The sequence below is a fragment of the Poecilia reticulata genome, chromosome 1, assembly GCF_904066995.2.
Source record: "Poecilia reticulata chromosome 1, P_reticulata-male-v2, whole genome shotgun sequence".
Classification (NCBI taxonomy): Eukaryota; Metazoa; Chordata; class Actinopteri; order Cyprinodontiformes; family Poeciliidae; genus Poecilia; species Poecilia reticulata.
The window spans coordinates 20,311,723-20,338,751 of NC_088830.1; the positions used below are offsets into that span (position 1 = coordinate 20,311,723).

General features: G+C 40.6%; 1 protein-coding gene across 1 annotated transcript in view; it reads left to right on the plus strand.

Moving 5' to 3' along the window:
- Nucleotides 1-14,099: 14,099 nt before the first annotated feature.
- The window catches only part of doc2g (double C2-like domains, gamma), a 44,042-nt gene continuing 31,112 nt past the window's right edge, over nucleotides 14,100-27,029 (plus strand). The window contains exons 1-5 of the mRNA XM_008413470.3: nucleotides 14,100-14,232; nucleotides 18,371-18,779; nucleotides 19,933-20,012; nucleotides 20,518-20,592; nucleotides 25,928-26,037. Of these exons, the coding sequence (XP_008411692.1) occupies nucleotides 18,389-18,779; nucleotides 19,933-20,012; nucleotides 20,518-20,592; nucleotides 25,928-26,037 (656 nt within the window). The 5' untranslated portion in view covers nucleotides 14,100-14,232; nucleotides 18,371-18,388. The remainder of the gene's footprint in view (nucleotides 14,233-18,370; nucleotides 18,780-19,932; nucleotides 20,013-20,517; nucleotides 20,593-25,927; nucleotides 26,038-27,029) is intronic.

Consider the following 27,029-nt stretch of genomic DNA (forward strand, 5'->3'; position numbering starts at 1 on the left):
TTACATGACAGGCCAGTCGTGTGTCACATGAAAGGAAAATGGTTTTCATGTTTTAAACATGTAAAACGCTGAAAAGCGTGTTGTGAATATTTATTCCACCCTCTTTACTCTGACAGCACTGAATAAAACCCAGATGTTGGAAAACATTAAGAAACAGTTTGATGAAAACGAAGGAGCACAAACTTTATCAAATTTAAAGAAGATACAGCAATATGTCATGCCTTAGCTGGCTATCCTCAGGGTCCTGTTCTAATGCCTGCTTCACATGGCAAGATTTTAAAATTGCTGGTTGATTTTCATAACCAGACTCCCACATATGATGACAAAAAAAATAATCACAGATAAAAGAAGTTTGGTCCTCGACTCAGTAACACAAGACAACACACGACATGTGAACAGACTTCATTCACGAACCTACAGTTATCAGACAAGAAATCTTGCAAAACCTCTTGAGACGAAAAGTGAGTTCAAAATAAATAAATATGGCTGATGAGGAAGAAGCAATGGTGATAGTTTGTGGAGTATTTTTAACAGAGAAAAAAAAGAATAGGCATTGGATAAAGAAGTGAAGATAGCATAAACTAGGGCTCTACTTGGTCGACTGTTATTTTTATGTATCTTGGATTCCCCTCCGTGTTTCCATCCCCTTGCTTTCTGATTGGTTACGTGTCACATTCAACAGGCTGCATTCTAGTTTGTCCTTGGGGGGGAAACCCCACACACTGGCCGTGTCAATTCAACATGCTGAATATCCTCAATTTGAAGTCGGAGTGGCCCGGACGTCCTTCTGAGCAGACGAGATCCCTCTTGGCGAACTATACCCAGCAGCTGCATCTCCTCGTGTTATCTTAAGAGCCATCATCATAATCCAGTCGTCTTTAAGATTGTCGGAAGGGGAAGATTGGGTCAAAAATCTGTATAAAAATCTTACCATGTGAGCCAGGGATTAGCTGACAGGAGTGGCACACACAGTATATCCTTGTGCTGCTGCAGCTTATCTGCTCCACATGTTATGCTTTCAGTGACGGCTTCCTCACGCCTTGATTATGGCAAGTGGTTATTTTAATTACCGTTGCATTTTGATTATTGCAAACAAGTTTGACCATTCAACTCTGACCTCATTGTGAAAGTCAGCAATTAATTTACTATTTTTGCTAACCTTGGAACAGGTGTACCTTAAATAGTTTGAAGTTAATATCAATCTTCTTCAGGTTGTAGCGGTATTTTGAATCAAGGTATAAATTAAGACTGTGTGATTTTCTCCTTAGTCTTTTTAAATCCCTTTCTGATTGCTCCGTCTCACGGTTTTACAGCTAAAATCAAATGAATCTCACTATTGCTCGATAGGTGTTAATGCCAATGATCCCTTAGAGCCATTTTCCCTCCTGCACGTCCGGGGTGAGTGGGCATGTGTGATCACAAATGCCTCCACCATTTGCTCCAGACTTCCTACAGATATGAACCATCCAGCTCAGTAGCATGGAGTCAGATAGATCAGCGGGTGCAGTCGTCTGCGAATGCAGCAGCAGATTCTGCAGAGTGGGGTTGTGTGAGTGCGCTGATAAGAGTTGTTGTTTGATACTCTTTTCTGCTGATCTTCATGTTGCTTTCCACTCTGTGCAGTGCTGATATGTACCAATACATATCAGCTGCTGATAGCAATTCAAAACGTTCACTGGGGGAGGCTCGTTTGTCGTTTTCAATAAGGTGGGAAAAAAAAGTGGTGTTTTCTGTTGTCTTCAAGACACGAGGGAGGAATAAAGCTTCCAACTCACGTCTCCAGCAATTCCCATCACCTGTTGTGAAGGGCAGCAAAACGTCCAGACCTAATTATCCACAACATCATCTTTTAAGATGGTTTTGGGCATAGCATATTTCTTTAGTGGTTGGCGGATGGACTGGCTGTAGGCAGTGATGCAATTTAAAGGAACCAGCTGCCAAGTGATAATTATGTTGTTGGCCCAAGGTTATATGGGACCCTGGATGGTGTTTAATTTGGGAGCCACTATAGATAAGCTCACTGACAACCCCAATGTATTTTATATGCTGTGCATGCTGATCCATTTTTGAATTTTGCATTTACAGTAGCTTTTTATTTTATGTTTTTTCAAATAACTCATGAGTCAACAATAAAATAATTGCTTTTAAGGAACAGTTCAGATTTGTAACAGCGGGGTTTGACAGAGAGACACTGGAGACTGGAGAGAAGGGCACGCCGGATAATTAAGCCTCGGATTCAGAGGAAACGGTGTGGTTTTCGTCCTTGCCATGAAACACTGGACGGTCTCTACACTCTCAGCAGGAACGTGGAGAGTGCATGGGCGTACCCACAAACAGCTTACGTGGTTTATAGACTTGGAGAAAGCTCCTCCACGAGTCCCGTAGGGGGTACTTTAGGAGAATGGGGTACTAGGAGTGTTGAGACAGGCCGTTAGGTCTCTGTTTGACTGGTGTATGTATAATAATAGCTCAAACACTGAGATGTTACAATTGAAGCAAAAGGAACGTAAAAGACATTTTATTGCTGGCAAGATGTCATGAGACCACGACCACGGGGTTACTTACAGTGGACACAATTTCTGCATCATAGTGTTGAACTGGAGCATGTTTACATACAACATGGCCGAACGGTAGAGACTGGATAAAATGTGAAACTTCAGCAGAGTCTACGCCTATACCAGGCTGTGTTTCAGCAGTATTGGTCAGGCTTATGAGGTGTTGACATCTGTGTATGAATAAGTATCTATAATATGTATTATAATGCATTATCATGCATTAAACGTGTCCAGGTAGCTAGAATTACATTATACCCCAGGCTTATTTTAGGGAAAGCTCATAGGTAATAAAAGTGAATACAGCCCAACACTAATCCTAACTGAACATTGCTGCATTTAAGTAAAGAGGGTCATGCCTGCACCTCAAGCCTAGACAATCTTAATTATGTGATTATAATCTCAGTATAGCCATACAAAAAAAGTCATGCTTCAAGTCAATTTTGTTGGAAAAACAACTCCCAAGATATGTATTTCCACTCCAACTTCTGATCATCTCTACTAATATTTCAAGTTTCAGTGATTTTTTTTTCTTCCATTGAGAGAAGAAATCATATTTCACAGGAAAAGCAAAACAAAACATTGCTGTTTGTATGTGAGCAAAACCAAATGGCCTGAGGAACAGAGGCTGTTCGAGGCGTCTTGTGGTTAATGATTTGTTAACTTCTTGGTGACTGATGATGTCACATAGGTAACTAATTGCCTGCACTGCTGCCTCATTAAGCACAGCGAGAAGTCCTGCCGAGGGGCATTGGCTTCACACCTCGCAACAATCACTGGTTTCTCTACATGTCCACCACTTTAATCGTGCTCTGATTTGATGTTGTACAATGTTTTCTTTCTTCTTTGGACATGATTATGAAGTCCTGCAATGAGATCTGAAGAGGATTGTTCTGTGCTTTGCTGCAGAAACTGTGCCGAGGTTCATCAGTCTTGCTCTTCCCTTAGCTTCATTTTTCAGATGATGCTTCTTCGTATTTCTTTCCCAATCAATCTTACTGCTGTACTCCTTTAGATCATATTCTCTGCTCATCTGTTTATTACTCTTTTCTTTCTTGTCATCTCCATCTTTTTTATTCTAAAGTCACCTTCACACTCCTGATCTGGAGCAGTTGGCTCATTGCTCCCCCTTCGCTCTGTATTCAGTCCTGCCTCTGGGTCACACTTCTCTCCACCACCTCCCTCTCCCCACCTATTTTATTTATGGGACTCTGCTGATGGGGCAAACCCAGGTAGGAATAGATTTTGTTTTTCTTTTCTTTTTGTTGTAGTTTTGCGTAAAGGAGTGGAAAGGCAAGAAAGTGAATGCACAATTAATCACCAACTTGTCAATTGCAGGAGAAATCAAAGCTGTTTGACCAAAAAAAGAGAGAGAGAAAGAAAAAAAGGAGAGAAATAAACACGCTCCAGCGGATCTTTACATCACCTAATTGGGTCAGTAGCAAAGAATATTTCTGTGTTGCCGAGGCTGTACTTCAGAGTTGAAACAGCCGGCTGGTTTGAGATCAGCATCAGCAGGAGAGTAATTCAATCTCACGAGAGACAAAGCAAGAAATGAGGTAACCTGGAGCCTCCTGAGCTGTGTGTCTAGCGCAGCTCTCTGTGCTGTAACACTGAACTGAGATCAAGATATCAAACCAAAGGAAAAGATAAACCACCACAGGGACCCTGGCGCACACTGGCACTAAAAAGAGCAAGCGGGAAAATATAGAATAAACCAAAAATAAAATAACACATTTAACCTGAGGAAATATCACTGTGTCAGTGTATCATTGCATTTGACAGGGGTCATTCCTTTATTCCCTGCGCTGCCTGGGCCTGTCACACGACGTTAGAAAAATGACAACTTCCTTAAGATCCCACGTTTCACAAAAAAAGACACACCTTTTTTTTGCATGACAGTCTGCTTGTTGGACTTCAGGGCAAACAGAGTAGTCAGATAATGTTCCTTATACCCCTTCACTTTTTACAATGTGTTACACTGCAACAAATTTTAATCAAAATTATTTATTCATATGGCATATCAAAACAATTTAGTAGGCTACATAGAAAACACTATCTACAGTTGAAAACTGAAACTGCAACATCACCCTGACGGTGGAGAGCTGATGGGAAGAAGGATGAAGATAAACACAGGACATTCTTAAACAGGAACCTGTTAGGATGCAAAAGACTTGAGTCTGGAGCAGAGGTTCAGCTTTCAGCAGGGCAATGCATTTAGATTAAGGCATGTTCATATGTTAGACTGGCTCAGTCAAAGGCTGCAGCTCGATCCAATAGAGAATGTGTGGGAAGACTTAAAAAGTGATGGTGACGGACTTTTCATTCAGTCTGGCAGAGGCTGAAGTGTAAATAGTTTGTGTTGTTTCAGCCATAAAATTACTGGATTTACAACAGTTCAAAGTAAGCAGTTAATTCAATATTGTAAAACTACAATATTTTCAGCTGTTTTGTAATATTGGAGATTTACAATGCAATTGAGAAAATTAGCTCACCTTAGAAAAAACAACTGTAATTGATTGTGGAATAAAATGAGCTGCTGTTAATCTGGTGATTATTGTTCTTTGGTTAAAATGCTGTTTTTCTATAATGAATACAACAGGTTGCTCAGTAGAGGTGTAGTATGAATCACATTAATCATTTCTAGAAGTCTACTCTATATAACATGCAATCTTTAATGATACGGGAAAATATGTTTACTCTTTGTTGCATAGTACTAATGCCTCACTGTTTGTCAGTTTGTATTAAACATAGGAGCTTCTGGATTATTGTTGCCAGCGAACTACTGTTTTAAAAAATGCACAAGTTGCAGCGTTTTATATTTATATTTTATAAAAAATGAAAAGACTCAAGAGGGGTGATTTGGCCTTTTGCAAAAGCACTGCACAGGTTTGAAATATTAACAAAAGACCATTGATGATATGAGAAAGGTGAAGCTGTACAATGCTGTGGGAAGGTGACTGCAGCTTTGAAAAGGGAGAGTCCAGAGCAAATGACAGCGAGACAAAGGGTGCAGCTTTTTTTAAAAACTTTCTGAGAACAGGAGCCTCTCAGGACCGAAGATGGGGGACGTATCTCACAGCGAAAAGAATAATGCACTTGACAGAACAGCGCTCCCTGCCAACATGAACCAGTGATCGCTCCCCCCAACCCACATGCCCCTTTCCAAGTAGAGTGATGTGGTGGAGTTCAAGCTGCACCTGTGACACCAACTGCCACTCCGGGGGAACATCAACAAGCCACCTGTTAAAAAAAATGCACTCTCACTGCCTCTCACTTTCATCCGGTTTCCTGTGACTGACGTTGACTTCGGATGCGATGACTGTCTCCTCTTATCAACTCATCAGGGGAATTTAAAGGCCGCGCAAACAATTGATCAGATGGGCAAAGAAAATATTCACACGTTTACCATCTGCACGTTTACCACCCTTGCCATCTGCAGCAGCTGCTGTGGAACAAAAGGCACTTAGTCTATTCAAAAATCTGGAAGTCCTCTTTGAGACGGAAAAGCACCGTCTGTCTTATATTCATCATTGATAAAAAATAAAACTTACAGTGACCATTAGCTCAGTCTTATTGTGTTTTACAACAGTATTAATACTCATTGAACTTTTTCCCAAGTTTGTCAGAAACGTTAGGATTAGGATTCGATAGGATTTTCTGTGACAGGCCAGCAAGGCTGTTTGCAGCTTTGGACAAACCACAAGGCTCACATCAAACAAGTGGAACAAGATACTTCTGATCAGATCAGATGAAAACTTAAACTTTTAGGCCTGCTTGCAAAACGCGAGGTGTGGTAGAAAACCAACACTGCACTTCACCTTGAACACACCTTGCCCAATGTGGAACTATGGTAGTGCCAGCATCACGCTGTGGGGAGGGTGTTTTTCCAAGCAGGCACCAGGATGCTGGTTAATGGGAAGATGGATGGGGGTGAGCACCAGCCAGACCTGGAAGGAAAACAAATAGGGGCTTTAAAAGACTTGAGACTGGGGTTGAGTTTCACCTTTAAGCAGGACAATGACCCTAAACATACAGAGTTAAGACAGAATGGCTTAGATCAAAGTGCATTTATGTGCAAATGACCTAATTAAAGTCCAGAATAAAATTTCATAGATAATCTGGCCTACTCCAAAAGACCTTCAGTTGCAAACTTAGCAAACTGTGTTTCTTTAAAGTACTGAGTGCACTGTGGAGAAATATACTTATGAAACATGTTTTAAATATCACATAAAACTCAAGTAAAATACATAAACTTTTGTGCTTGTAATGTCACAAAGAGTGAAACGAGGTATAAAGTCCTTTCACGCCCACCGCTGGTAAGCTAGACGAAACGACCCGGCTCCAGAAAAGCTGGAGAACTTTTTCACTTTTATGGCCAGCTGATCAAACACCTGCTATGTTTAGTGCCTGACACATGTGCCATGACTGCTTCCATCTGCAAAATGGACAAACACAAGCCGCGAGTCAGTTTCGACTTCCTGCCTCGCACCTCTGCACTCCATCAGCACACAGGAGCCGAGGGATTACAGATGGCAGTGAAAAGACAGAGAAAAGTACGGCAAAACAGAACGATGTGCTTTTCATGGACTGATACTTTGGTGACTTATTTTTGTTTTTTAGCAGCGCCATTGCACTCAACATCTTTTGTACTCGTGTGGGCAAGAAAACCACAACGACAACATTTTTGACACCATGCTGACATCCAAGTTTTGTTTCGGTTCTGTCATGTCTAAAAAGTAACAACAAAAACCTGGAGTTTGTTGACTTTATGCCTTAAAAACACAGAAACAACATCATGGTACATTTTAGTTTTTATAATACAACTGTAACTTGTTATGATGCTGCAAGCTCCACATTACATTAATAAGTAAAGGCTACATAGGAGTGGTGTATTAGTTTTTCAGAAACATTTCCAACAAATTAAATGAGAGTTTCCACAAAATCCACTGTTTTGAAAACACATACATATAAGGCTGGCTTACATGTAAGTAAAATCTAATTACGGAATATAAAAAAGTAAATGATAATAAAAGTCAGATACAGGAGATCTAAAAGCATAGATTCTTTGTGGTAAGGTTTAAATTTATGAATTCAGTCAACCAACATTGTTGAAAATGTGGCAGGAGTAAGAAAAATCTTTTTTGGTATTCCCTGCTGAAGCGCCATTTTATTCAACAGATAAGACTCAACCACTAAGAGAACTTATAAGAAGAGTCTGGCATAGATAGATGATCAGCTGACTTGCATTTTACTTTCTTAAAATGAATGTGAAAAGTTTTCCTAACTTGATAGCAAAATGACTAAAGCAAAGAAGTGAAGGTGAACTGGCAGAAGCGGCTTTTGACATACAGGCAGACTTACAAAAAAATAAAAAAATCCAGCTGCATTTTAAGTGTGAAGAGTTCGACTTGTTTGAGTGAGAGTTTGTTTTTAATGACTCTCCACCCACGATGGATGCTGTCGATGGTGAAGCAGAACCAATGCAAAGTTACATGCAGTCATGAAGTCGTGCTTATTTACCCCATGTAGACAACATTTCTCTGACTGCTGAGTGATGAAACTCTTTCCGTGGTTGTTGAGAGTAATGATAGCAACAGGGAGAATTGCAGCTCACATGATGATGTGTAAATCCTACTGACTTCTGAACCGACCAAATATTCTGCGCAGAAACCCAGCCAAGTTAACTTTTTGGTCGGCGCAGGACTCATGGAGGTCAAATGTCGTGAATTCTTATCGAAAATGGATTTTAATTCTGCTCTCAGATAGAGGTTGCTGCACCAACTCGCACAGCACTGCAATCTATAAAAGGAGCTGATGAATAACTCAAGAACCAAAGAAACGTCAGCATTCGTTTCCGACGGCAGTTGTGGGAAACTGTGAGCAACTCCTTTGATCTTTTTCACAGATAAGTATAATTTCTTTGTCCTGGTCGGTCCTACGTGTCAAAATAATTGAGCATAAGCCGGTTCTACGTTATGTAAATAGAGGTTTACCTAATCTCCAAGTTAATAGCTGGCTGAGAGGCAGGAGAGGCAGAAGCTGTACACTTAATGGAAAACCTGCAATGCTTTGTGCTCCAGTAATGGGAGGAGATTATCTCACCATGCAGGGACTGGATGAATACTCCTGCACACATTTCTCACAGGCTCGCCATCCTTCTCACACCTCTCTTCCTCGCTCACTGTGGATGTTTATTATTTATGTTACGCCCATAAATTATGTGGCGTCTCGAATTCTAAATGGCATTAAGGCTGAAGGATGAATTAAAAATGTTCACTTGACGTATCGGGATTTTCGCTGAATGCCATTTCTTCTTCTGACTTTTCTGAAGATTACATTTACTGTTCGCTTTTGGCAGCTTAAAGACAATCTCCCACTGTTAAGACATCCATTTGAGAGGCTTCCTAATGTTTGCTCCTGAGCAGTGGTGGGAAGTAACGAAGTACAAGTACTTCGTTACTGTACTTAAGTACAGTTTTCGTGTATCTGTACTTTACTTAAGTAGATTTAATAATGGGTACTTTCTACTTTTACTCCACTACATTTTACAGTAAGTATCTGTACTTTCTACTTCACTACATTTCTACAAACTGTCGCGTTACTCGTTACATCCAAGTCGCGTTGCTCTTTTTTTCCGTTAAAATGTGAAGTTCAGGGATTTAAGGTGGCGCCGTAAAATCCGAGCAATAACGTGACTTACTGTCTGTTGTCACCCATCGCCTCCACCTTTACTCGCACGCGGAGCTCCAGACATGCGCAGTGGTTTCCTCTGAGCGGGAGGAGATGTCTGTTTAATCGATAATAGCTGCAGAAATCATAATATATGGCGACATGTAAAATCAGCAGCGCTTCGCTTTCACAGACGGCGGGACTTCGTCCAACTTTTAGCGTCACTTGGAAGGAAAACTTAAAGAAAGGTAAGATCTGTGGACGTGATGCTAACAAAGCTAGCTGTACAGAGACACATGCTGCATCTGCTATGAAAAAAAGTTGTCACTCATGCGCTGAATTATTGTGTGGAGGTGTTGACTGAGGTGTTGCTTAGGACAACGCTGTGACCAAAGTCTGCAATATAGTGATATAACATTCAGGAACGATCCGATTCTTATGGACGGATCTTTACTAAGTCCTAGGGACTGAAGCCTCACTGAGAGCCGTTCTTTGTTCTTGTGTACACTGCGGTAGCTATATATATATATATATATATATATATATATATATATATATATATATATATATATATATATATATATATATATATATATATTTAGTCGCTGAATAAGTAAAAGTTGAACTATGAACACAGAGCATGCTCATTGCTCATTGATTGATTTCGTCTCCTGTCATGGTGGCAAACATCGCAGTGGGAGGGAGGATGAAAACAGTCGCGATGCTCCTTCTGCTTGGTTACTTGTTGCGCCGTTGGACAGTGTTCATAGTTGAACGATATTTACCGTTAATTGCGATGTTTTAGTTGTGGTTTCTGACGTGCAATATGGGCAACCGCCCAGGGCGTTATTTTTCTAGGGATAGCAGGAGACCTCTGCGGATTGTAGCACAGCGATGAAAGCAAAACAGAATGAAGTGAGTTTTAATTGATACTGGCTAAATTCATTTCAGCTCTTAAGTATTTAATATATAGGTGTTTTTATGGGAATGTGGATCTTTCAGATCAATCTGAGAACCAATTTTGATAGGTAAACTTAATGTTATTGTGTCATTTAGCGCGGGGCGCTGGTCTTGGGTTCGGTGGTCTTGACTACAACTCTGCTACATGGCTCCTTGGTTGCATGTCCTCCACCCCGCCCGCACCTTCTTTACATCCCCTTTCAGTTCTTTCTAAATAAATGTGACTAATGAAGTTCATGCTATGTTAGGACAGGAGACAAAATGTTTCCATCCCTGAAATTATGATTCATACAATCACATATCTAAGTCTAAACTGTTACAGAGAATAAACACAATAAGAACATGTTTAATCTGTGGTAGTGTTCATTAAAATGGCACATTTCTGATGTATTAAAATTAAATACGATCGGTACACTTAATGATATTAGCGATTGGGTAATGCATTCAGCGAGTACTTTTACTTTTAATACTTAAGTATTTTTAAAAGCCAGTACTTTTTTACTTTTACTTAAGTAAAATGTTAATGTGGTACTTTGACTTTTACTTAAGTACATTTTTGACTGTGTATTTGTACTTTTACTTAAGTAAATTCTTTGAGTACTTTCTCCACCACTGCTCCTGAGAAAGATCGATGCCGCAGTGCCAATGCCCAGACTTCATTCTTCAAACCCAGTTGATTAGGTTTCTTCCTGAGAACAGGCCTGGACACAGCAACCCAGATAAATCCATGACACTGTGGATAGAGAACAATGTGACTCAGCCAGAGCTTGTTGAATGAGAAGTACTACCTGCACCAGCTCCATTGTGGATCTGTGGACACGACAGCGCTCCCACTCATTCACACAACGCCGAGTGCTGGCGCAGAGCTTTCTCGGAGAGAAAAGTTTGGTGATTACTTTTTTAACTTCGCTGTTTTTGAATGCTGGAGGGATTTAGTCGAATGAATGGGTAGATTTCACAATCAGGCACCGATGTTAAGATATCTGTTTCGATCATTTCAACTATTCGACTATTTTACTTGTAAACGGCAAGTTGTCTCCAATTTTTAGGAGTCTTACCTTACAGCCAGCAGTTTGCTGTTGAGAGTAAGATTTTGATGCTAGTTAAACAGGTTATGGAATGGAAAGGAAAAAAATGTGACTAATAAACAGAAGAAGCAAAAAACTCAGAATAGCAGGAAAAAGACATTCCAACTGGAAACACAGCAACATACAGAGTTTATGCTAAAAAACAAAATAGATAAATAAGCAATGAGCACTACAGACAGGCTATTGCAAATATACTTTTTTTGAAGACCGGGAGTGATTAAAAGGATTTTAATGCTGTTGTCTGGATACATGACCAATATGTGAGTCACAAAAAGTGAGCTGACCGAACAGCTGAATAAGTAGCTGAACAAACTGATTTTCTGTGGTATCTTCATGGTTGGAAACGTCTTATTTTATTTGACCATTTTCTGAGTCCCCTTTAATCTACTCCTAAAATGTGTCTTTTAGGACTACAGATCTAACACAAATGAGCTGAGAATTATTATTATTCTTTATAATAATAACACTGAGTTAAGAAACTGTAAGCAGATGTACTGAATCAGATCATCTCGGAGCAGAGCACACATTTTTCTACTGAAGCATCTCTTGCTTCCTTCCTACAGGATGGTCTTCAGGGATGCCTGCAGCGTGCTTGTCTGCTTACCATAAATTTGTGGGGCATCACTGAGCTACAACTAGAGTCAACGCTGGAAGCAAATTGGTGCAGCTTCAGCATCAGAAGATGTGACAAATACTGACCGGTTTGGATATGTTCAAGTTATTCTTTAATGTTCCCACAAACATGAGAAGCCCAGTGAATTGATTTATTTAAAACAGAACAAAAATGCACGCAGAACATGTTTTTTGTGGGGTTTTTTTGTAGATGCAAAATCTAAATGTGATTAAAATTTTTTATTTTATGTATCTAAAGTTGCTGTTTTGTATTGATCTTGCTCATGTATTTTTATTACATGGAGAAAACGATTGCTGAGATTAGGCCTTTAAAAATAAAACAGAATCAAATTTCCGTACTATGTCGATTTGCAGCAAAATACGTACAAAAATGTAAATTTATTTGAAAATCCCACCCTTAGGAGGGAAATAAGACACACTATGCACAATTGCCACAAGTCAACACTTTTTATAAGATGCTAGTTATATATATATATATATATATATAGAAAGAGAGAGAGAGAGAGAGAGAGAGAGAGAGAGAGAGAGACATTAGAGAAGGAGAACACATTGAATAACAAGCTGTTTCTTCCAATCTGAAAAGCATGAATCATGCATAAAACTTTTTGACAGTTACAGTTTGTTGCCCTGTCAATAGGACATGACGCAAACCTCCAACAAATAAACAGTGCAGAGGTAGTAAACCCAATGCCTTACCCATACATTTTTGGAGTAATCTTGATCTGACTCTGATTTCACTCATGTGAGCAGAAATACGATGTGTTCTGCAACTACTTCTGCCTGCATTTCCAATCACTCAGTGTCTGTACTTCAAGTCTAAAGCACCTTCTTCCATATGGATGGTTGGAGGTTGGTAGACTGAGAGTTCATCTATCTCTTTTCAAGTCATTTAAGCTCTTGCATTCGCTTTGCAGCTGAATGTAATTGTGTAATGGTCTGTTAACACAGTATTGATGAGGTTATGAAGTGGTAATGAGAAGCTCAAAGTAAATGCATGTGTTTACGCAACGGAGCAATGGAGCCCCCCTAAACTGCCTCACCACCCCACCATCTCTACTGGAAAGCTATTAATATAATTGACTGGGCTTGCTGTTATTAATTGTAACACACCCATTTATTCCTCTGCTTACAGCTCTGATGGGTGTTTCTTAAATATTTTTCTGGTGAACCCACCAACATACTTTTGGGTCAGGAACACCACAGAACGTTGATTAAGGCAGGAATTTTCCAACATTTCTACACCAGTACTTAAAAAAATAAATTAAATACACCTATTAAGATGACCATAATCTTCTGAAAGCTTCTCAATTTACCAACTTTTGATTGGTACACCGATGTGAAAACTTACTAAACCTCATTCCTTACCTTAAAAGCCCTGCCAGAATGAGCTATAAGCCGTAACAATTGCTGTGTTTTTCCTCTTTGACACTTTCTAAATCGTCTAATTCCAACATCTCTGATTCATTTCATCAGTGTGGCAGGTGGCACTTGCTACGATGAAAGCTGCTACAGTTGGACACAAGTGCACACAAACAGACAAATATACTCATCTGATATTGGCCGTAGTAGCAGCCAACACAAAGCAGCCTGCGTAATTTAATAGCTGGCAGTGTTTATTTTTTTATTTTTTTTTTATTTTTTTTCCAGCTCAGTCAACATGACGGATTTAATTTCCCCTTTCTGTCCTTCACTTTGTGTTTTTCATGTTTCGTTTTATCCTGGAGCAATATTTCCTTTTGTGTGTGCTCAGTGTTCTCCTATCCACTCTCCTCCCCTGGTATGGCACACGTCTGTCTGTCTCTGTGTTTTTTGTCTCAGGCTGGTATCGCTCTGGATTTCTGTCTGCAAAAATGCTGTTTTTCCCTCCTCATCTCTTTTGGGTACACCTGCCTCACACACACACATCCACACAAACCCACAGCCCCCTCACCCCACCTGCTCACCTTCCTGTCCACCCACTTTGCATGTCCCAGCCTTTTCAACTCCCCACTGCCACCCAGCCCACCCTCCACATCTCTAGCTCTTACAAATGTCTTCACTGCTGAGAAAGTGAGTGGCCAAGTCGTATGCACAGCCTGAAAGCCACTGATGAGGATTTCAACCAGATACGTCAAAACCACAGGGGAAGGAAAAGAGGGAGGAGAGAGAACGATGAACAGAGACGGGGAGGGAGAAAAGAGAGAGCGGGAGAGAGAGAGCGGGAGAGAGAGAGCGTACGGAAGGGTATATTGACTCAGAGCTGGTCTGCATGCTCCACAGAGTGTGAGAGACAGAGGATGTGAAAGCAGGCAAGATGGAGCACTGGCACAGATGAAGACTGTCCCTGGGTAGGTGGACGGCTGTCTCCTTGAGTGGGTGCATGCGTGTCTGGACGTGTGAGTACACATGTCTGCATGTCTCTAAATGGAAAGAATGGATCTGAAGAAGTTTGCTAAACGGCATGCAGACGTACAGATGTACCAAGTGGCGGGTTCCGGTGTTGTTACATAACAGTGAATGAATGAATGAATGAATGAATGAATGAATGAATGAATGAATGAATGAATGAATGAATGAATATGTGAGCAGACCCTTTGGGGTCCTTGTCTTTGACGAGTCTTCACACGTGCACTCGTGCAACAGAAGTGTTGCTCAGCATAGTCAAAAAGGTGGGGCATGCTGGTAGAGTTTTCACTTGCGTCTGTACGGTGGTGTGTATCTAGAGATGATCTCAGTTTACAGAAACACGCGCAGGGGAGGTTTTAGACTAACTGAGGGAAGAGTGAAGGAACGTGAGGGAGAAAAATGTTGTTGCACTTTCAGTGGTCGTCTGTTTTGCTCTGCTGATTTTTAATGCTTTACAAATGCGATGTGATATCTTTACAAAAGAAAGCACAAATAATATGAGATAACTGAAACACAGGTGAAGAGGTGAAATGAAAAACATGATGAATACATATTTTTCAGTCAAAAAATGTTTATTGTTCTCAATTCAAGTGTGAAATGTATTGTTGTACATAGAAATGGTTTTACCAGCAAAAAATTGTAGATGTGAGTCCAAACCTTTCTATCTGAACTTATGCAATTACACTTTAGTAGTATGGATGGAAACTTCATGCTGATGTCACAGATATAAGAATTTACATTGCAGACGACTGAATGTTGTAATAATCTTAATAATAATTGTATTTTTCAGGGTAAAGGTACATCAATTTTAGTGAGTCTTTGAAATGGCAGTTTGTTTGCTAATAAGGCATGGTTTAGGAAAATACCATGCATTCTGTAGTTATGCGTCATCAGCACTTCTTCAGCCAAAGAACTGGAAGAAGTTTTTAACATACTGTGTGTTTTCATTGCCAAGATACAGTTCTAATAATGAGACATATCCACGAATCACTATGAGACAAAAAGATGGCATTACTTTCCATCCAAATAGCATGCAAATGTGGATTAAAAGTGAAAAGATGCCCACATAAAGATGTATAAGTTATGAGCAACACAAATATTTTTCACAAATCTGAGGTTTTCTGTTGTCTTTACACCTCCTACATGCCAGCTGAGTTTTTTGGTGACAAAAGCTAAGGTCTTAGAAAAGCTTCCCAAAGTGGAAATAAAAAAATATCTCTCTATAAATATTTATGGGATAACAGTGTGGACTGAATCTCATCCATTTGCCATTGAGTACCTCAGTGGCTTTGGCCATTCCTGCAGCCATTTCATCAGTCAATCACGGGTCAAATCCTTCCTACCAGAATGATGTTTGCATCTGCTTCGGCAGCAAATGATTTCAGGAATTTTTCTCTGTTCTTCTCAAAGGCTACTGTAAGAAAATGTGGTTATGCTTCTCCAATAAATAGTATTTGTTAGCAATTGGTTGTTTAGATTCATGTTATTTTAACCAGGAGTCCCAATTTATTATGTTTCATGGAATCAAGTGGCCCAAGCAAAGACCAGATATAGTGGAAAGTGAATAGAAAGATGCACGCACCTTTTTTCCTCAGTGTCTGAAGTTAAATCAGACCAAACGTCTCTTGTTTTAGGTCAGAATTACCAAACTTTTTTCTATTTGCTAAATGACACAATAATGAAAGAAAGAATATGTCAGAGATGCATTTCTTGATGTCTTCAGTATCAGAAGTTTCTATTAACTATCTTTGGCAAAGTCAAATGAAATCAACCAGGATGTAGGTAGAGAATTATGGAGCTGCATAAGTCTGGTTCATTCTTTTGGAAATTTTTTTTTTTACAGTTGCTGATAGGCACCATGTTTGGTGCTCATGTGAGAATGAGGCGGCAAACAAACCTGACGCATTTACACTAGTTCTGTCAGGAGGGATGAGCCACAACTCCAGCAAACTAGTGAGAAGCTTGTGGGAGGAGACCCAAAATGTTTGATTTGTGCCGTACAGTTTAAAAAGTAATGCTACCAAGTACAGAGGAAGGGTGCATAAATTTCTGAAGACATAAATAAATCTCCGATATGTTCTACCTCTTTCGTTATTGTGACTTTTAACCCTCGGCATCAGAGAATTAGAAAGTTGTGAGTTAAATTCAACTTACCGCAGCCACATTTTAAAGTGCCTTGACCAAGAGACTGATCTTTGATTTGATAGAAATGTGTAAATGTATAGAAGTGATTAAGACCCTTTGAAGCACCTTGAGATTAAGTGTTTCAATATGTTCAATAAATCAAACTCTTTGAGATAAATAAGTTCAACCATTTATCTCTATAATTCATGAAAATGCTTAACTATAGAGAAAAACAAATAGATACACGAAAGCTTCAATTTATTGCAACAACAATGGAAGGAATAGATTAAAAAAACAGTGTTATGGGGCAGTATGAACCCAGTGGCTTCTAGATCTTTTAAAACATAGAGGCCTGCTTAATGAACGCCCACAACAGCTTTCTGTGCTGGAGTCCTTAACAACAGTGGACCAATTTTCTTTCACATCTGTGCCAGTTTGACCTGAATCTGCTTCCCTTAAACTTCCAATCTATGCTCAAGATGATATTTGTCTAAAAGGAAAGTGAAAGGAATTGTCCTGCTTGGAGAGACTTGGTAACCCAGCCCTTTAGAGTATCCAGCTGGCTTCATCATTCAAAGTTCCCATCACTCTCAGGGTCAGATTTACATAAGCAAGGCTGCTATATGCCGGCACCACCGACCACCATCAGCAGGCAGGACGACTGAGACAGGCAGTGTTTGAACTGACAGCCCATCAGTCACAGAACAGAAGGAGGAGGCAGGAGCAGCCATTGAGAACCCAAGCATGAACAGGGAGAACATGCAGAAAGACCCATGGTCAGGATTTGAACTCAAAACCTTCTTGCTGCAAGCCAGTAGTGCTACCTGCTGTGTCACCATGCAGACCCTTATTAGCTTCATTTAGAGGAGAAATACAGCTAAACAGCTAAATCATATAATGGTGTTAGGTCAGTCAAATATTAATGCCCTTTTTTAACATTGGCTTTAGCTATGGACTTAAAGCATTGGCTTAAAATCTTTTCAGTGCTGTAAAAAAAAGCATGGCCAACACGGAAATGACATCCAAGGACATCTGATGTTTGCATGAATTACTTAGACAGCAATTTTCCCCACTCTTTCAATTCATATTAAATAAGCTTTCACCAAATAGCTTCTTGTGAAAGATAAAGAATAAAGTTTCAAATAAGGCCTTTTATTTGAGTGTAAACAAACCCATAAATGTAAGAAATCCAAGATGAACTCCAAAAGCGCTAAGCATCATCGGTCCCGCGCTGCCACTAATGAGCAGTGACGTGATGGGCACATGCACCATATTGAAAGAATGACAGACCGCCCACCTCTTAGAGGTGTTGACGTAGTCACTGTTACAGTAAATGACTCCGGTGGTTCATAAAGTGCCTGTTGAATCATTGCGAGGAAAATAGGAGGAGACAGCATTTGGTGTAATGACAGTACAGTCCTGTTCTGGTGCTCCATTTAGTGATAAATCTGTAAAAGACTGGTCTTAAATTGTATTATGTAAATACTGCTCTGGGTGGTTTTTTATTTGCAGATGAGAAGGAGATGAGTAAAAGAGAGCGATGGGAGAGGGATTAAAGTGAAGTGCAGAGGCACATGTGACATCATTCGTTCGTACTTCACATTTGAATATTCACTCTGCGCCCAGACTTGGTGTGCTGACTCCATGTGTGAGTCACACTTGAAGTGCCAAAGGTTCTGACGAATTCTATTTTGGCTTTTGAGATTGAATCTGAGAATGAAAACAGATGCATATTTAGTTGTTTTTTTTGTGTGTGTTTTTTTTGACCCCAAGATGCTTGATATGAGTGTGAATTTCAGCATATTGCTCTACAGATGAGTTGCTGCAGCTGTAAAAACCGACAGAAAGCTGTGAATTCACAGGAACGTTTTGATCTGGCTACGTTGTCATTCTGTGTTTTGTTTTTGTTTTTTTCCCACATCGTTCATTTCCTCTCCTCCTGATCTTCATTTCTAGTCCCGCTTGACAGTCCAGATGAGTCTCTCAAAGCCCCCGCCACCACCACCCTCCACCTCCCACCTGGCTATCCCCCCCGCCTCCACGCCCAGCCCTTCCTCATCCGCCACCTCCCCCTCGTCCACGCCCCACTCGGCAGCTCCTCCTCCTCCGTCGCCCGTCAAGATCTCTATGCAGGAGCATTTTGCCATCAATGTGTGCCCGGGGCCCATCCTCCCCATCCCACAGATCTCAGACTTCTTTCCCCGTTTTCACGACTACCCCTGCACTCCGCCGCCGCCCAGGGAGAAGAAGATCCTGAAGGAGGAGACGTTCAACGGGGAGACGGGTGGAGGGTTCAAGGATGGAGAGAGGAGAGGGGAGAACGACGGAGACAGGGAGGAGGTGTTCGACTCAGATGACGATGACAGTGAGTAGTCATCGTCTCAAAATCAATCTGGATCACTTTCATCCAGTGATTGATCACAATCAATCACTGGATGAAATCTTCAAAAAACAGGAATGTTTTCTGTAAATTTCACGATTACGATTCACTTAACATCAGTCAAACATAATTAGATTTCAACAACTAAACATGATAAAATGATTGAGATCTAGTACTAGAAACAAGAGGTAAAGTTATTATTGATCTACCATGACATCCTCTTAGCAAAACAAATTTAACAGTACAAAAAGAATTCAAATTATACCCCACAACAGCAGAATAAAGAGAATAAATGCTTACTGTGCAACTGACTGAAGATCTAACTTATCAAGCATTTATCGGTCCATCAGGAGCCTCACCCGCTCTGGATTTAGAACCAAACTGGATGAAAGGAAGGCTGAAAAAGAGTTTTTTTTTTTTTTAAGAAAAGTGGTGCTCAAGTGCAATTTTGAAATCCCCCAAATCTTGTGAAAACTTTGCAAAAAAAGACTGAACAGAGTATATGATTACAAACAAAAACATTCAATACAAACTAATCTCATGATGGATCTGGTACCTTGGATAACGGTTCCTCTCTCAGCAGTGCTTGGTTTTTGGGGAGGAATTGTTATGAGGAGCCGATCACAGAGGGATATGTGGCAAACGTACAACCAAAACAAAACAGTTCTTAAAAATGAAGGATCAAATCAGGAATTACAACAATACTACGGCCTCCGAGGATAAAACTTGTGCTGAATGTTTAAAACTCTTTCATCTGAAAGTTAAAACAAGGCAACTTTTTTCAGCAGTGGACTGAATGTGCTCCTGTTTGCTCTACTTCAATTTGTGCTTCTTTCTTTTGATCGTAAACATGGGAGTTTTTTGTGGAGTGAGACATTTTTTTTCTGCACTCTGTGTCACTCCCACTTTATGTGACAATGATTTATTACACAAGGTTGCAGTGGAGGGACTCTAGTTTCTGCTCACTCACAAGCAGTAATCAAACAAGACAGATCAATTCATATAAGGCAGTGTTGTGTTTTTGAGAAGCCATCTGCTGCAAACATGACTCAGAGCTTTTCGAGTTTGCTTCTGTCTGACTGACCGCGTCTGCGCTTCCGGCTGACAGTAATTGGAGTGTTTTTGTTGTGTTTTTCAGCGTACCTGGGAACGCTGGAGTTCAACCTGCTCTTTGATCAAGAGAACAACTGCCTTCACTGCACCATTCACAAGGCAAAGGTACGCTCGGTGTTGAATACGCATTTCATACAAACAGATCGTCGGAGCGTGTGCGTAATCATCCTTGAAAGCCCGTTGAAAAACAGCTCTTTTGCATTTGAGCGAGACGTCACGCCGCTGTCTCGCAGCCTTCATGGGGAAACGTTTCCACCACACGCGGCGTCAGCTCGTCAGCCCGACACAACAGGGAAAGGTTGGGTAATGTGGCTAGGTTGCTCATGCAGAGACACAAGGACACGAGCCGTCCACAAGCTACATGCTTCATACTGTCACATGATGTTAATTATGTAAATCTTGACTGGGGAGTTCCTTCAAGGCGAGCGGAAAACACAAGCGGAGGAAGAAAGAGCCCGGAGGCAAAAGGAGGAACGAGTCCATTCGAAGTGGTCGGCCGTATTTGCTGTCTTATGCTGACCCTGTCGCTTGTGTGAGGAGGTTTTAGGGGCACAGTGATGTCACCTTTGATCTTACATGTGCATGTGTCTGTGTGTGCCTGTGTCCACAGGGTCTGAAGGCAATGGACTCCAACGGGCTGGCAGATCCATACGTCAAGCTCCATCTTCTCCCAGGAGCCAGCAAGGTCACTGCTCCAACCTTACCTCAACAGCAATTAATGTGACATGATTCCAAACTGGGCCATCCAGTACACCCGTCACATCTGATGCAAACAGCTCATTGATACTGAATCATTTGCAATCAACTATCCAACTGTAAATTAGCTTTTTGTTATTGTTTTAGCATAAGCCCATGAATAATTAAAGACGGCAAATAGAGAGGCTGGTGTAATTAAAAACCCCGGGCTCTTTCAGTCAGTTATAACAGTCATGTTAAATAATCACACTTCTGTTTGTTTTGCTCACCTGGTTTTCATTTCACAAATGCAAATGCAATTATCTAATTAACAGATAATCATTGCAGACTGACTTGTCCTTTAAATGTCAGCAATAAACGGTAAATGATAATGAGGATCGGTCAACCGTAGAAATAAAATACGCAAATTACAAAACTTGTTCACGGATCACGTTTGTACCTTACAGAGTTACTTTTAAGTTTTGGAAGTGAGGTTTTGTAAAGTGAGCTTATTGGGAAAGAAATTAAATCCTCAGTGAGGAGTAGTTTTACAGAAATTCACTTCAAAATGTCAGAAAAAATCTTGTGTCCTTGTGATTAAAGAATACAACACTGTAGCTTAAAGCAGAAGCTAAGAGAGTGGTGGTCATTTCATCTCGTTACAGTTGATTTTCACCTGACATTATTAGGTATGAAATGGAATTGGAATTTAATTGGATAAATCATCAACCATGCATCAATGCAGATCAGCCAGTGAGACATTTCATACTAATTTGAAAACTTTTAGCAGTTTTCTGTAATCTTTTGATGGTTTTCTGTCAAAAATGGATAATTGCTTAATCTTATTTTGGTTTAATAAGGGTTCATAATTAGTCATCATGTATGAACTTTAACTGCCCCAAATGTAAATCAGAGCCAAAATTTATGTAAATAAGGTCTAATAGGTGTTCTCAGAAGATAATAGATTATTACATTAAAATAAATTATAGGTGATATTTTACCATTTTAATGAACAACTCCATAACTTATAGCACAAATTTGACACAGTTTAACTTAATTACACTGAAAAAACATAGATAAATAAAAATAAATATTGGTTTCCTTAGTCGCACAAAAAGAAAGTGGTACAAGACAAAGTGGCCAGGCCTCATATAAAACAGGAATGAATTTGAAAACTAACCTGGAGCCAAAAGAAAAACATTGAATTGTTCAGAAATGCAAACAAAAATGTTCAGTTGTGTCTCCGTAACACACTACTTCCAAACCCACTGCTGTGAATGTGTTAGCCTGAAAGCTGGTGGGAAAAAGTTTAAGATTTTTGTAATGGTGTCATTATTTACCTGCTGGTTTTGAACATGCTAAATTTGCTCTCAATCCCCTTTTAAAACTCTGCCTTCCCAGGTGTTTACCTGCCATGAAAGGGTTTTCACAAGGGTGTCAAGCATTCACGAAAACATGACACTGAGTTAAATTCAGCCTTTTACTTGGATGCCACTTGGCACGAGTTCACCCAGTCCTCCGCTTTATCGAGCCTAAACACGTTATGGTCGGCTGCCCTGCTCTTGTCTCATTTTCAGCTCAAGCAGCGAGAAAGATAAAGCTTGCCACAACATTGGCAGCAGCAGCAGCAGCACCCCTATTCCCCCCCGGGTTGCGGCAGGGTACAACCTGTTGTCAGCCATTTCAGCTCTAGGCTGACTCGGACCGGCGGGGGTTATGGTAGGTGCGAGGGACGCCGAGTCACGTTAAGGTTGAGCAAAGAGCATGACTGAACTCTGAGGTGTGAAAAGCAAGAAAGAAACAAACTAAACCTGTAGGTTTGTGACGTGCCACGCTTCCCGGTGCGCCGCTATCGGCCCTCTCTCTCCCTCTCTCCCCACTTTCCAACAAGATATCTCTGCTTCTATCGCGCCATCTGTTTTTGCCCCTCTCTGACCTTGAAATACCAACAGTGTGCAGAGGAGAGCGAGAGTAGGGGGAGTAGGGGGGCAACTGAGTGGGAGGGGAGTGAGAGGGGGGGAGAAGGGGGACAGAGACAGACGAGGGGAGGACAGCAGCAGGTGGTTGTCATGGAAACAGGGAGGATTGTTACACGGCTCACGTCAACAGGCGAGTGTTGATGGAGGAGGGGTGGTGGTCGTTGTGGAGGGAAAGGTGGTGTTGCTGGTTGGAGGGGCACGAATGAGTCGGTGAAGTGACAACGAACCAGTGTTTGTAAAAAAAAAAAAAAAATTCAGCAGACCAGAAGGAGTGCTGCTGATGGAGCGCGTCACTTGAGGTGAGCATGACGGACACTCGCATCCACCTCCCGTCCACTCTGTGTGCGCACTTTGCGATGACTAATCCAAATCCAGCATCCATAAAAAAAAAATAAAATAGCTCTCAAAACATTTTTTTGCATTTCCTGTGACCACCCTCCTTCACCCACCGCCTTTTCCCTTCTTCCCATTCGTCTCCCATTTGCGGGTTCCTTCATCAGGGAACGGTCAAGCATGTTGTCTTGTGATGTACGACACTCAGTGCAACACATGCGCTGTGTGACCTTGCGTGTGTGCGTGCAAACACATGCTAAGGATTTAGTCACAGCCACGCAGAGAAGCTAACCCCTCCTTCCTCCATTCTTCTCCACCACCGCCTCTCTCCTTTCTTGCATAAACACTGGCACAGTGATACTTGGTGCCACCACAGTCTCTGGTATTTTTCATGCTCCCATCCCGGGCGGAAGATGCACACTCACAGCCGGGGTCTGCTCATCACAGCTCCGGGGTGGAAGGTCTGAGTAAGGAAGTCTGTGAGATAAATAAGTAAAAAAATTAAATAAAAAAATCAAGCAGACAGATGGAGAAAAGGGAAGAATTTGTTATGGACAGATGGAAGGTTAGCGATGAAACATTTAGGAACAGATGCAAATCACCAGAACAGAGGGAGAATAGAGGCTGAACAGGACAGGGAACTGGTGTTTCTGCAAGATATTTGTGAAGAAAACCTCAACCAAATGAAGAAGATTTCTGGAGAACGAGCAGATCCTCATGCTGCTTTCATTAATCACTGAGACAAATAATATGAATGAAAAATGCTTTTCTCCCCAGCGAGGGGCTGGTTTTAACTGATAAGCAAAGACGTTTTCTGCGGAGAAGGAAAAAAAAGGACCAACAATAAAGAGAGGGACGTTATGTGAAAAGGAAAGACAAAGGAGGAAAAGGCAGCATTGACAGAACAATGGGATGCAAGAGGACAAAAACAGCTAAAAGATGTCAGGCAGGGTTCAGCATCTGGCCCTGAGGCACTGGAGCAGGAATCTGACGGTGGCAGAGAGGGAAAAGGAGAGCGGGGCTGGGGCGTTTGTTTTTAGAGATTCTGACATCAGCAGGAGTCACATAAAAAAAGGATGGGTGGCGTCTCTTACGTTAGTTGGCACATAAATAATTTATTTGACCCAATATCTCTTATAAATTGTATTACGTGAATAAATACAGACTGTAGACTGTTTAAATCTGTCACCTTGATCATACATGGACATGGTATTTACACTGTGCTGCATGTTTTAAATGCTTCCCTACTCCAGAACAACGAATTGAATTGATTTCATTATCTCTTTAACATGCCTTCAATTGATGCACAAGCCTGTTAATTACCCATTCATTTAAGCCTGTGTACCGAAAACACATCGGACTGTGAGTCCACCCTCGGCAATGCATTCTCTGTATTGGTTTGCAATTGAATTACTTGCAAGAAGTCAAGTAATTGTATTATTTTATCAACTTTAGAAGATACGCAGTTCCACTGCCCCATAGAAAGATGTTGCCATCACTGTGCTTGACAGGCAGTACAATAGTTTTTGACTTTAAAGCCTTACTTTGACCTTCACAAATGTATTTCTTCAATTGGAAAAGCTATATTTCTGATGAAGTGGATCTTGTCAGTTTTGCATTTTCTTGTAGGATTAGTATTCTGGGTGATGTAAAGCTTGCTTTAATGTGAGAAGCACTTTCAAGTGAGAAGCACTTTCAACTTGAACCTTGTGATTTATGGCGATCTTATTCAATTAGCTTTTTTTTCCTGAGGGTGACAATTGCGGTCTAATGGTTAAATATGAGTAGACAAATGGGCATTCCCATGGAATAATGATCAATATTTAGAAAAGACAGAGCAAGGAACGGCCTTCCCAAAGCTCTGACCTCAATCAACCATATTGAAAATCTTTAGATTGTGCTTCAAAGCCTAGTCATATCCAAAGTCTCAGAATTACCAAAGCTGGAAACTCCAAAATGTACGTGACCCTAGCGCAATTTTCTAAGGAACAGTGTTGGTGGAGATGTATTTACATTTTTATTATTAACTTTGTTTGAGATCCGTGTTTGGATTAAAGAAAATACACAATAAAATCTGTGCATCCAGTTCATGTTTTTTAAATTAACTGGAGTTGTATGTTATACTTTAGTTCCTCCCTGAAAAATAACGGTTCAAATGCATTCATCTTAATTGACAAAAATCTATATGATTTTCATGGCCTTTTGGTGTACATGTAAACCTTACAGTTTCTTTGCTATTCACTTTTTACATCTCTATTTTCATAACAAAATGCATCAAATGTTAATTATGGTGAATTTGGAAAATAAGGAAGTTACAGTATGTGAACAAGCAGGTGCAGTGTTAGATCTTATTTTTATTTCAGGCTGTGTCACTGAAAACTCACTTAATAGTCAAAAATTAAATGCTATATCCTAGAAGACAATTTCACAATTTCCTCTGCTGTATTATTGAAACAAGATTTTGTAATCATAGTGTAAAGGTGAGCATCTGACCCCAGAGCTTTGAGAAAATTAAATTATGTGAGTCAATAAATGTGCCAATAATAATTCAAATGAAAACAGTGTTGGAAACTGGACAAGAGAGTACAAGCTTTATCAACTTGGTCATGTGAAAAACTTTCATAGTGATTGTGCTGCACTTTTTAATTAGCTGCCACGTTTAGTTTTATTTGAAACAGCGTTTTTGGAGCTCTTAGCTAGAGCTCACTTTTATGTCGCATGATAGAAAGGAGACATGAGGGACGCCTTGCATCGTCTCCTTCGGTTTCAGCAGATGTTAGCAATTTCCTCAGGGAATGAGATAAATTATATCCTATTCACTCTTTTTTAACCATCCTACTTCTTTATTTTTATTTTTTTTTTATGTTTTCACACTGTTTGGGTGAATATTTATTTCCTTTCCGCTACCGTAATCTGATAAGTCTGATCCTATTGACCTCAACTACTACTCCTCGCTCTTCTTCTTTTCTTTTTTTTTCCAGATCTGTCAAATTCTCTGACTCACTCTCTCTCCCTTTTGCTTTTCCTCTGCAGGCAAACAAGCTACGCACAAAAACTCTGAAAAACACCCTGAATCCAGTGTGGAATGAAACGCTGGTGTATCATGGGATCACAGGAGCTGACATGACCACCAAAACGCTCAGGTGGGTTCTTGACTTTGAATTTCATTCTAGTTGGTGAAGTTCTCCAGAAAGCCGACAAACCAAACTTCTCATCCCCCAATGAGCTTTAAACAGCTCTCCGTCCTTCCCACTTGGAAGTGCATGTAATTGTTATAGTCAAGCAGAACAAAGGAACTGTTCCACTTCTTGTACACTACCTTGCAAAAGTCTTCTCACTCAGTATTTTAATTTCCACATTATGTCACATTATCAGTACAAACTTCAATGTTTCTTATTTTTTTGCTTTTGTGAGTGATAGACTAACACTGAATGTCCAAATAATCCTAGACGCTAAGTTGTCAGGGGCTTTTTCCCCCCCATGTAGGGTCACAGAGACTCTCTAAAATAATAGAATCTAGCTGTATTTAATTTAATCTCAATGTAAACACAGCAAATCTGAGATGATCTCAGACAATTGTTATGAGAACATGAGAGGACAAACATTGTCATGGATAACAAGGAACACAGTGAGCAGGCCAGGCATAAGCTCATGGATAAGGATGAGGGTTTGAGTAAACAACAACATAATACATTTCATTGACCCAGTGGCACAAAAAAGTGGGTATGCAGCGCATGCAACGCGTAGGGGCGCAGCACCAGAGGGGGTGTCAAAACCCCGTCTGGAGGTGGCGGCGCGCCGATTATGTTTTCCCATACACTTCAACGCGCCTTACGCTCCTTCACCTCGCGCACGTAACAGGTAAATGTGGCAAGTTTTGCCCTTCACGTATCGCCGTCTCGGCGGGGTAGAGCGAGCGTATGTTTTACACGCCCTTGGGGTGGGGGGCGATTTATGTTTTCACATCCAGCTGAATAATGTGTAGTTGCGCCACTGCATTGACCAATAGTCAATGGAAGACATGCAAGATTACGGCAAAACCTCAAATATGCCAAAGCATCAGTATCAACTTTATCAGTGTCCCCATAGCAAAATTTTCATTTGGGGGAGGAAAAAATTGAACACACAGACACAA